Here is a 12,899-nt window from a genome sequence, read left to right as displayed (position 1 = left end):
CCATGAATGGACCCACACATCCATTTGGAAGATGTGACACTATCAGAAAATGAAACCAGTACTGTTGGGATTGGGTGGGTATTGGGGTGGGTGTGGAGGATAAGACATATTAATATATTCAGAATTGTAATTTGAAGGATCCTCTAAATCAAAATAATTATTTTTCCATTATTTAACTTTGGCTTTAAAAAATGTACAGATATCAGTCTCCTCTCCCCATATAGGAGCATTCTATCTTTGAGCTACATCTCCAGCCCTTTTTTAAATTTGAGACAGGGTCTTGCTAAGCTGCCCAGACTAACCTCAAACTTGAAATCCTTCTGCCTTAGCCTCCTGAATAGATGAGATTACGGTTGTATGCCATCATGCCTGGCTCTGAGATATTATTTAATGTCTGACCTGTCGAGCATAAGCTTTGCTTTTAAGCAGCAGTTTTTACTTTTTCTTTTTCTTTTTCTTTCCATTCCCTTTCCCTTCCTCTCCTCTCCCCTTCTCTCCCCCACCCACTTTCTCTTTTTCTTTCTTTCTCATAATGTTAATCACCTTTGGGCAGCTACTTGGTAATATTGGTTTGATCTCTTACAACAGGAAAGAACTATCACTTTAAATCTGTGCTAGGTTTAACCTGTTTCTTAGAGCTCCACTGAATTCCAAGGCCTTCTTTGATCAGTGCCTCCTGTGACCTAGAACCTTCAGTTGTCTTTCTCCCTGATGGCCTTGCAAGCCCTTTCTGGCTGGTCATTCTGGACAGTTAACTTCAGTTTAAATCCTAACTCAATGCTTTATTCAGAAGTAAAGCTGAAAGTTTTAGATAACCACTTTTTTTTTTTTTTTAAGATAACAGCATTTTTGTATAGAAGATCTTTGAAAGCCTATTAAAATTCAGCAAGAGCAGCCCCATAATTATTTGGGTAGCTGGATTCTAGCAGGCATAACATAACTCTCACTGGGTGGCAAGCCCTATGACAGCTTGGAAGAAAGCAGACCCAAACATGTTCTGTTAGGAAATCCTTAGATCTCCATCCAAAATGCAGTCAGCACTACACTATAAAACTTGCTTGTCTCTCTGGGGTTCTATAAGGCCTACAGGATATTTGTCCCTAAAAATTTAAGATTGGGATCTACTGCAGCAGTGTAATACCCTGGAGACATATGTGCAAAGGGCAATACATTATTTGTTTAAAAAGAAGTGTTATTTATTTATGAGCACAAAATTGTTTGCACTTTAAAAAAATTAAGAAATCTTTTTAATCTTCCCACCCAAATCCTCAGAAGTTATCATTGACAGAAGGGTCTTGGGTATCTTTTCAGATACATGCAGGACATACACAACATATATACTTATATTAAAATAAGTGGTAGCATATTCAATGCAATACTTACAGAACTTATTCATTTTTTTCTTTTTTTCACATTTTTATTAGTACATCATAGTTGTATATAATGGTAGGATTTGATGATATATATTTGTACATGAAACTCATTTTTTGTGGCTGCATAACAGTATATTATTTAGATATAATTTATGTAAACAATTATTGTTGTTGAACATTTAGGTTGTTTCCACTCTCATGCCATTAAAATAATACCATCATACATATTATTGCATGGATTTTATTTTCTATGTGTATAAATGGCTCTGTAAGATAAATTCCTGGAAGTAACAATTCTGAATCCAAGGTATGTACATTTTAAATTTTAATAGTTATTGCCAACATGTTCTTTAGGGATGTTATCCTAGTTTAAACTCCCCTGCCCCCTGGAAATGTGTGAGGGCACCTCTTTTATTCACATATTTCTCTACACAGAGAATTTTATACTTTTTGATCTTCGCCAATCAGATAAGCAAAAATGTTACCAATAGTTTTGAATTTGCATTTTCTTGTAGGTACCATTGAACATATTTTATTCATACGTTTTTACTTTTTAGTGAACTATATGTGCATCCTTTGCTCATTTTCCTATTGGATTGTTAGTCATTTTCTTTTTGAGTTTTTGAAACTATTTATATTTTGAGGATCTTAAAGTTATATATATCTTGAGAAAATTAGTTCCTTTCTATGATATAAGTAAAAACTTTTGTTTTCACATTTTGATATTTGTCTTTTGGTTTTATGGGTGTTAAGAATTTTTATTTTCACTGTAGAATTTATTGATCTTTTTTCTTCAGGGTTTTTATCATATTTATAAAGGTTTATTACATATGTATATGTATATGTGTGTATGTATATATGTATGTGTATGTGTGTGTGTGTGTGTGTGTGTGTGTGTGTATCCTCCAGGATTTTCATCTAGTTCATTTGTGATATTTCTCATTTAAATCTTTACTCCTTATTTTGCAATAAGATGAAGGGCATTCTATTTAGATAAGTGAAAGAATTTTGGCTATGAAGACATATTATGTTTTTTATTAATGGTTATAGCACCTGGACATTTCCTATTAATTTCTCTTCTACAAGTGACAGAGTAAAGCAAACTGATTTTTGGCAGATGGGCAGTAAGGAATACTGATAGCTGAAGTGTAGTTGGACATGGAACAATTTTAAGTTATAAGATTAATGGTAGTTGCAGAGGAGTAGGTCAAGGCTTGATAAGTTGCCAGAAAATGGAGTTTGAGGTAGTAGTAAAGACCACTTAATGGGGAGGGACAGGGGAAGTACTGGGGAGTGATACTGGCTAAATTGTGCTGGTATATTGTGTATTGGGTGCATTTGTGAATATGTAACAACAAATCCCAGAAGTATTTACAACTATACTGCAACAATAAAAAATGTGTGTTGGGGGAAAGACCACTTATAAGGCACTTTTGGCACAGTCTAAGCTCCACAGTGAGTATGAGCAGAGGTGATTTTTAGCATTTGGAGAGCTCCAACTGAGCCATGGTGTTCATGAAGATCTTGAGTTGTTGCCTTTTCTCCCGAGGCAGCTGGAGATTACTTCATTGACTCTGTTCTTCTCTGAATGGAAAAGGCAAGCTCCAGTGAATTTAGCACAGTGGTTCTCAGCTACTGCAATAGAATCTGCTGGGGAGATTTTCACTTAATTGGTTTGAGGTGAGACCCCAGCAACAGCGTTTTGAAAACTCCCCAGGTTCTATTCTAATGTGTAGTAGCTAGGGTTGAGAACCACCGCTAATGCAATCAATGTGCAATCTCTTTCAGTCAGGAATTTCAGTATAAACTGCCTCAGTGCTTCCAAATGTGCACAGGAACCACCTGGGGGATCCTGTTAAATACAGGTTCAGGAGGTCTGGGGTGGGGCTGGAGGTTCTGCATGTTTAATAAGCTCTCAGGTGATGTTGAGGTTGCTGGTCACTAGACCACACTTGAGTGGCTTGAGCTTGTTAGTCGAAGCAAAAAGCACTGACCTACCCCAGTCCAGCGTCAATAAGCATGCTCCTGCCAAGGTCCTGCTCTCTGGCAGAATTTGCTTAGTGTACTAGAAAGAATGCTTGGGTCAAGTGACCTGCTTTCCACTTCCAGCTCTGCCCCTAATTAGCTGAAAAACAAGTTTCTTAGAAGTGCTTCAATCCTTCACCCTCTTATCTGTAAAAGGAGAGGGTTGAACTGGGTAAACTGTGAGGTTCCCTTTGTTCTTACATCCTCCCATGCTGATCCAGGATGTTTTTAGGCTCTGTCTGGATCAGGTTTTTATGTGTTATGGCAGTCTGAATTCTGCAGTTAAGATCCTGGATTCCCTCAGGTCCTGGGACCTATGCCCTGAGTTTATGATCTAGTGGGGGAAATAAAACTAACAAATGTTAAAAAACTAAAGAAGAGCCAAATGTTAAATTGTAAACCATGGTAAATACATAAACTAGAGAGGATTGTTGATTCTGACAGGGGAAACTTTAGTATGATGGGGAGATTTTAGTTAAACATTGTTTACTGGGTTAGATGGACCAAAGAGTGGACTTAGGGTGATGGTTCTCATGCTTTTACATTTGGTTGTTGTCTCTACAAAAACATCCTATGGCAGTGAAGATCAAAACCCACTATTCTACTTTAAATGAAAATAATATGGGAAAAAGACCTTCTTATATGGAAATTAGTATTTGAAGGGAAATAAAAATGCTAAAACTCTCCTTTTTCTAATAATGTTTTCCTTCTTTGTTTTTCAGTACTGGGCTTGAACTTAGGGCCTTTAGCATGCTAGGTATTCTATCACTCTCCTTTTTCTATGTTTGATTTTTCAAGGCTATTCCTGTTAAGAGATTGGTGCTAAAAAAATCTTCATTACCAAATAAATACAGACTGAGTCAAAAATCCTGTGTGCTCCCTATAGATAATAATCAATAGATTTAAAAATCACCTAAAATGGAAATTAGTATAAGTAATATTGAAAATCACATATCTCTTTATCTTACCTCATTGGAAAAGAGACAAGATAATGTTTTTAGATTTTATAACAGGTACAGAGGAATTTTTTGTCTCCCATTTTGGATTGGATCAAAGGAAAAGTGTTTTGCATTGTAATTAGTTTTACTAAATTGCATATTCACTTGAGAAGAGGTTGTATGACCAGTGTGCAGATAACACAAAATAGAATAGTTATTCTCATTTCATAATTATATTTAGTACACATGGTTTAGCTCTAACTGTTCTCTGAATACCTAAGAGTTTTTGTTTCTTCCTCTATTCCTAGATCATTTGGAAATTGCAGATTGCCACAAACACATACTGTTAGTTTTATTGTAGTTGATAAACCTTTCATATAATCAACTATTGATTATCTATCATAATGAGGGTGACAATACAATAGAGGAGAATTTTTCTATCTTTAAACTACTGTAAACACAATATGTCATTTAAAAACAAGATTATTTTTTTTCAAATGACAGAAAACTGAACTCATTGGGTGAAGCAAGGAAGGGACTTATAATGGGAAAATTTGAAGGTAGAACTAGCTTTGGGCATGGTGGTATGAATAGTGTAATTAGAATCTGGTCTCTCCACATCTCATGGCCTTGAATTCATCCACACTGACTTTTTTTCAGTTTCCATTTAATTACATGATGGCTGCTAAGGTTTTAACATTTTTTATTGCTGGGCACAGTGGTGCACACCTGTAATTCCAGTGGCTCAAGAGGCTGAGGCAGGAGGATTGCAAGTTCAAAGTTAGCCTTAGCAAATTAGTGAGGCCCTAAGCAACTTAGCAAGACCCTGTCTCTCTCTATATATTTTATAAATATATATAAAATTTATATATATATATTTTACATCCTTAGCCCGTGTGTGACACACACACGGGCTAGGGATGTAAAAAAATACACACACACACACACACACACACACACGCGGGCTAGGGATGTGGCTCAGTGGTTAAGTGCCCCTGGGGTTCAAGCGCTGGTACCAAAAAAAGTTCTTGTTGAAATCCATTGGATAAGAAAATAGACCTCCCCCCCCCCTACATTCCCAAATCAAATCTGGATTATACCATATTGGCTCAAATCAGTTGCTCTCCTGCATCTCTGTGGTCAAAAAGGCTAAGGCCTTGATTGGCCAGATCAGAGTCCTATATTCATCCTGGAGCTGGGGGTCATGTCTACACTAACAATGGAGAAGAGAATAAGTTCTTAGAGGAAAATGGTTTCCAAAAGAAGGGGGAATACGTGTTTGATGTAAAACAGTAGTAGCAATGATAAAAGTCACTATAGGCCTGAGGTTGTTGCTCAGTGGTAGAGCACTTGCCTGGCATGTGAGGCACTGGGTTTGATATTCAGCACCACATAACAATAAATAAATAAATAAAATAAAGTTATTGTGCCCAACTACAATTTAAAAAATAATAAAAAATAAAGTTATTGTGTTCATTTACAACTAAAAAATTAAAAAGATAAAGAGTCACTATGTATTAGCCTTAGATGGAATTTATCTAAAAAAACAGTCACTACATATATCTTTATCCACTTAATCCATTAAATATTAAATATTAAATTTGCATTGTCTAAATATAAAGGTTTCAGTGGTAGAGGGCCATCAGAGGGTTTGCTTTGAGGGTGGATACTATAGAAACTGCAGCATAAAGTAGTAATTTGAACCTACGAAATGCATAACCTTAATAAGAAAATTAAAAGTGATAGTATTGGATATCTGATAGTATATCTCATAGACAGGAGTGATAGTTAAGATATTTAATAACTTGTGACAGAGGCATCAACTAATTTGAGTTGGATTCAGTCAATCAGAACTTGTGCTGATCGCAAGCAGCAGGGTCCCTAAGTGAGTGCTAGCAGGTTGTCAGGCCAATCTGCTAGGAGGGTTTATTAAGGTGTCATCAAATCTCTTAAAAAAATATGGTGACCATATTATTTTACTAGGGATGCCATAAAAAATACCACATACTGACTGAATTAAAATAACAGAAATATATTCTCTGATAAGTCTGGAGGCTAGAGGTCTGGAAGGATCATGCTGCCTCTGAAGGCTCTAGAGAAGACTCCTCCCTTGCCTCTTCCTAGCTTCTGGTGGTTGCCAGAAATCCTCAGCATTCCTTGGATTGTAGGTACACCACTCCAATCTCAATTTTCCTTGGACTTTCTAGGAATTCTGTGTGTTTGTGTCTCTGTATCCAAATTTCCTCCTTCTTGTAAAAGGATTAAGTAGCCACTTCTTATTTAACTTATTATTTTAATCCTGTTAAAACATGAATGTTGGTGTGACAATTTTGTGCAGAATTAATATTTCTTGTCATGTGAGTATGTTTGTGCATGGAGAAGTATTATATTCTTATACATGACTTTATTGCATTCAAGCAAGTTTTGCCTTAAACAATGCAACAGGCTACATTTAGACAAACATCAACCATTAGTCTATATAATAGCAAGTATAAGAAAAGCAGCAGAGAAATATAACTTGTGAGGGGCTCAGAAATCATCTTGCAAAGCATATATGAAAATGGTGGCAATTGTCTTTAAGTCTTTGAAGAAAAGTTCTGTAGAAAAGGGTTTAGATTCCAGAGGGCAGAACTAGAACTAGTAACTTAGAGGGAAACAGTCAATATAGTATGAGATAACCCTTTCTCCCTGTGCAGTGTACTGAAATGGAGGCAACTGTCATATGTCAGGGAGTAAGAAGTGCAGGTTCCCTGAAGCACTCAGGCAGATGCTGCATAATTACCTACCTCCCTGGGACAGTTAAAAGAGATCTTGCCTTGAAGAAGAGATGGATATACAAGGTCTCTTCTAGCTTTCAGATCTTTTGCAAATCCTCTGAAAATTTCTCTTTATAAAAGCTGTGGACATAATATTAACTATGTGACAAGATATTTCTGTAAGTTTAAATGCTTTTTAACATTTCCTAAGCTAAAGTTTTGCTGTCTGACCTCAGTGCTACTAGTGTGTGTATGTGGGATGGGGAGAGATGGAGTGAGGAACAGTTTAAGTCAGGAAAAGGGAGTACATTAATACATGAAGAAGGTAAGGGAATAAAACTTTTATTTATTGAGTATCTACTCTCTGCAGGGTATATTGGACTGATTTTTTACTCGTTTCATCTCGTCTTATTCAATATACATACTTTTCTTTACTTGGCTTTGAACTTATGAGAAGTTGTAGCTCTTTGAGTGATGAATTCTTAAATTAATTGAATTTTTCTTTTGTATTCTATGGTGATGGAGCACAGGACTGTTCTGATGGTTACATGTGCAAAACGCATTTTCAAATAAAAAGTGGGACTATGGTGTCACATCCAGGAACATATGCTGGTGTACAGACATGTCCTCCTGTGGAGGTGAGTAGTTCAGTGCATCATGTTCTCCTTTTCAGTCTTGAGAAGTATAAATTTAAAAAATTGAATCTGTTTTATGTATGTATATGTTTTTTAAAAAAGTTAATTGCCATTGGGTTCCAGGTCTGTTGTAGGGGGAGGAGTGAGCACTATTTATAAGGAGGTATTTTCTTGTATAATATTAAAAACAGGATTTAAGGTAAAGTTAAGATCCACTGAGTCTATTTGATTGTAGTGAGCCTTCACACTTCAGGTTTCTCTTCTATTTAAAGACCACAGGTATATTCTGTTGCCTACTGATTTTGCTTTAGTGAAATTCCCTCATTATTATACACACTTATTCCTAGGAGGCTTAATACTCGACCAGAGAACTCTTGGCCTGGTTTACCTTTTGCTCTTTTCCTTAGCCACTTGAAAGTATACAGGATCTAGATCTCATTTTTTGGGAAATTTTAACTTTGACTTTAGAAACTTACTAAACTGGATTTTATTAAGCTTCTAATAGCTTGGTGGTTTTCTGGGATATTTTCAGTTTCTTTTTATCAAAATGCAGTATCCTTATTATATTTCTTATTAGTAATAGAAATTGTATATATCCATTATAAATAATAAACAATAGAGAAATATATCAATATATGGAAAGGGTAAAAAGAATCTGCCATTCTGGGCACAATGGAGCACACCTATAATCCCAGTGACGGAGGCTGAGGCTGGAGGATTGCAATTTCAAGGACAGCCTTGGCAACTTAATGAGACCTTGTCTCAAAAAAAAAAAAAAAAAAAAAAAAAAAAAAAAGGACTGGGGATGTCTTGGTGGTAGAGTGTCCCTGGATTCAGTCCTCAGTAACAAACACACACATACTTACGTGTATATGCACACACACACATATGGACATACATGAAAATCTATCATGTACCCTTTGATAAATAGCAACTATTAATATTTTAGTAAATATTGTTCCACACATATCATACATGTTGTTTTTTGCTATAATAAGGATATCATGTATGTATTTCTGTCAGTAAATGCAGAATTCCATAGTTCTTTTTAATGGCTCCATGGCATTCCATTCTATGAATTCACCATAATTATGTGGAGCTCATACTAAGTAAAGCACTTGAATTTTGAAAGAATTGGTGGGATCCCATTTGTTTGAGCACAAGGGAAGAAATCTCTAATACTTGAATTCTGAGTATCCTAGTAAAATGGAAGAGGGGGATTTGGCAGGGGGGAGGGTGGTATAAAGCGGTCTTTCTCAGGATCTGTTAAATCAGTTCCATTTGGCAATCAGGCATTAATCCTTTCTGCCTGTGTCTGATGCTGGCCTGGAAGTATCTTTGTCCTGTATAATTTGATTTGCAAGGTATTCTAGAAGATATTGTGCTTGATAGTAAGCTAAGTGCCCCCAGGGTGAATGCTTGAATCTTGAGTACTGCTTCATGGTTCAAATAACCAGCATCAAATCTGAAGCCAAGCATGTTAGGAAACTTTTCAATTCATTATGTATTCACTTAAAATGTTAAAAGTTAACATAGAAATGATGATTTAAAAGATGAATTACCAGTTTTTGTCTAACAAGTTGGCAGAGATTTTAAAAGCACTAAAAAGTGGTGTTGACAGTGTGAGGAAACTGACACTTTCTGGTTGATGTTTTAACTTTACAAAGTTTAAAGTTGTGCACATGCTATGAATGATCTATTCAAATTCTAGGAATTTAGTCTCATAAAGTATAAATTTTTCCGACATTTGGGTTTTCCAGTAGTTGGGTTCATTGTCACTTATTCATATATGCACATAACATAATTTTCCTCTAATTCATTCCCCAGCACTTTCTCCTTTTATTCCTCCTCCTCCTCCTTTCTTCTACACTTCTGGTGTTCTTTCTATTTATTTACATATTTTTCCTTAGTGCATTATAATTGTACATAAAAGTGGGATTCATTGTGGTATATTTATACAATCATATGCATAATTTAGTCAGTTTTATTCTCCAGTTCTTCCCCTTTCCCTCTCTTCCTCTTTCCCCATTAATAACCTACCCCTACTCTACTCATCTCCACTCTATTTTCATGAGATCCCCCTTTTAAATTTCTTTTTCTCTCAGCTTCTACATGTGATAGAAAACATTTGACCATTGACTTACTGACTTATTTCACTTAGCATGATGTTTTCCAGTTCTATCCATTCCATTCTAGCAAATGACAAAAATATATATTTTGTATTTTATTCATTCATCTATTGATGGGTAGTTCCATAACTTTCTATTGTGAATTGAGCTGCTAAAAACATTGGAAGGCATGTTGTGCTATAGCATGCTGAACTCAAAGAACTCAAAAATAAATATCTTCTATCTGACTATACCTTCTGATTTGGTCCTGTTCAGAATCAGCTCACTTATAAGATCAAAATATGCTGATATAAGCTGAGTGATTGAGTTACTTGGAACTGATTTAATTCTAAAAGTTTTATTTTTATTAGAATAATATAATTATTTTTCAAGTAATTTACACAAAAAATTAAAAATGTTTAAAAAAAGGTTTGTAGTAAGTTTTTTGTCATTTATGTTTGTTAGAGTTGTCATAGGAATGGAATCAGATGATTCCATTCCAGCAAGAGCTCTTTGCTTCCAGTAAACTCCACTATTTATTTGTAATTGTTTGGTAACTCAGTAAATTTTGACTGCCTAACTTGGATTATAACAGCACAGTTAGAAGAAAGAGTCCTAGACTTGGAGTTGGAAGCTGTTTTTTGGAGTTCTCTCCGTCAAACACTAGCAGTGTAACCTTGGGTAAACCTTTTTTTCTCTTCACCTACTTACTTTTTCTTGTTTGGAAATAATAAGCATAAAGTGCTATCATTAATAATAATAAAGTATCTCATAGTTATGCCGTTATGATGAGGATGTGAATGGAGACAAGAAGCAGAGACTGTAATACTTCGTTCTGTATCATGTTCTGGTCTTGCCTTCTAGAGGCTGGGAATAACCTCCTAGTTGGAAGATAAGTTTTCTTCATTTACAACCAGTTGTATCTTACAGTGTTGCAGAGATAATTAAGAATGAATCTTGCTAAAAATAGTGGTAGATTAATTAGGACATCTAATGAATTTCATTTGAACTGCATATATAATGTCTTACTTTCCTATATCAATACTGAACAGAGTTGTAGTCTTTCCTTTTTTTTAATCATAGATTTAATCATATTTTTATTTATTAGGTAATATGATAAGAGAAATTTTCAAGTTTTTCATTTTTAATATCTTGGAATTAATTTTTTATCTTTTTAAAAAAATTTTTATTGTTGGTTGTTCAAAACATTACATAGTTCTTGATATATCATATTTCACACTTTGATTCAAGTGGGTTATGAACTCCCATTTTTACCCCGTATACAGATTGCAGAATCACATCAGTTACACATCCATTGATTTACATATTGCCATACTAGTGTCTGTTGTATTCTGCTGCCTTTCCTATCCTCTACTATCTCCCCTCCCCTCCCCTCCCCTAATTTTTTATCTTAATAGATGGTACTCCTATTTGTGGAATTAATAGAAAATATGATAATTTAGATGCATGTTTAGGTAGAATGTAATTATATGAGGAATCTACTGTCTTAGAAATGCAATGGGCTGTTGATATTTTAAAAATTCAATATTTAAGCAGGTTTTATGAAGAGCATTGATTGTACTCAGAATAGAAGAACTCAAAGGATATATTATCCTAATTTGTGAAAATTATCAAACTTTCTATAAGTGTATTTATATAATAAAAACTGTCAGTCATGAAAAATTACTGGCATTCATGAACTTCATGACATTTTAAACAACTGTGTAAAAACCATTAGTTTTCATTTTCAACCACCACTTATCAAAAGATGCCTCAACTCTGTACTGAAGATTGATAAATTCATAGTGAAGACAGACTGTGGCATTAGGAAATAGAGTTCTCTTAATCCTAAAAAATAATGATCAAACAGCTAAAATTATTTTTCTATATATTTTTTCTAAGTTAATAGCTAACTGTATCTGTAGGTAGTTGAACACCCATACCAAAAGAATGTAATTATATGAATAAGTTATTTTCAACCTTGAGGGGAGAGTTTCTATGGGAGTTAGTACATCCATATTTTTATCAATCACTTTATCATATTCTCTTGTAACAAACATTTGTGTCAATATTAATGCCTTAGTGTACTAACATTTAATTCCCACAAAATAATACTTGTAATGGTAATGACCATTTATTGATTCCCTATGCTGTACCAATTTCTTATATTAGTTCTATATTAATTCACAAAACTGTGTGGCAATGGATATTAATCTGATTAATTTGTGAATAATGTTGGTTATGTTGATGAAAACATAGTTGGTAATAATAATAATAATGATAATATAATAATAATAAAGGCATCAATCTAACTTTATTGAGCACTAACTCCTGATACTGTTCTATGTGATTTGCATGAATTATTTAATTTCATCTTAAGATATGCATGCCTTTATTATTTTTATTTTACTTATAAGGAAACTGAGACACAGAAGTTAAGATGTTTTTCCTAAGTACAATATTGAAAAAATTTTAGTAAGAGATGTATTTGGGGTCTTTGTAGTTGTTAAATTAAAATGGAAAACCTAGCAAGGTTAGTTGTCTTCAGATATCTGGACGGCTGTCCTGTGAAAGAGTGTAGATTAACTTTGCTTGAGGATTAGTTCCAGTGTCCGAAAATTATTCTAGACAAATCTCTCTTGGTGTTGCCTGCAGTGAAATTGGTCAACTTAGAAAGCTGTGAGCTTCTTCCCTCCTAGTGGAGATGTTCAGCCACAGGGTGGATAACCCTCTCTCTGGAACAGTGGTTACAACTTAAATGCCCAGATGCTTAAAGAAGAATGGGCTGATGAGAGACTGAAGTGGGCCAGTTGGAAGTGATAGAGAAGTGGAGGGAGCATGGAGCATGCCTCCTTCAAAGGGCATCAGACATGCAGCTGCAGTTGCATTTTCAAGAGAAGGCAGAGATCTGGAGCTGTGTGTATGTAAGAGAGTTAAAAAGAAACTCCTATATCATCCAAATAGACTGTATCTATGAGCTGCAAATGGTCCTCAGGCCATCAGTTTATGATTTCCAGTTTCAAATATTTCAGAAAGGATTCCTGCATTGTACAGAAAAATGAAT

The 12,899-nt window shown here is 34.8% G+C and overlaps 1 protein-coding gene across 8 annotated transcripts in view; it reads left to right on the top strand.

The window, feature by feature from the left end:
* Positions 1-12,899, top strand: part of Atg10 (autophagy related 10) — a 304,230-nt gene that overhangs the window by 74,318 nt on the left and 217,013 nt on the right. For 7 of the 8 annotated variants that reach the window (XM_071612448.1, XM_071612445.1, XM_027927557.2 and 4 more), the window contains exon 3: positions 7,623-7,730. The exons of the other annotated variant lie outside the window; for it this stretch is intronic. In XM_071612448.1, coding sequence (XP_071468549.1) covers positions 7,623-7,730 — 108 coding nt within the window. The remainder of the gene's footprint in view (positions 1-7,622; positions 7,731-12,899) is intronic. 8 annotated transcript variants of the gene reach the window in all.

The sequence above is a fragment of the Marmota flaviventris genome, chromosome 5, assembly GCF_047511675.1.
Source record: "Marmota flaviventris isolate mMarFla1 chromosome 5, mMarFla1.hap1, whole genome shotgun sequence".
In the NCBI taxonomy this organism is placed as follows: domain Eukaryota; kingdom Metazoa; phylum Chordata; class Mammalia; order Rodentia; family Sciuridae; genus Marmota; species Marmota flaviventris.
This window is presented reverse-complemented; position numbering and strand designations above follow the sequence as displayed.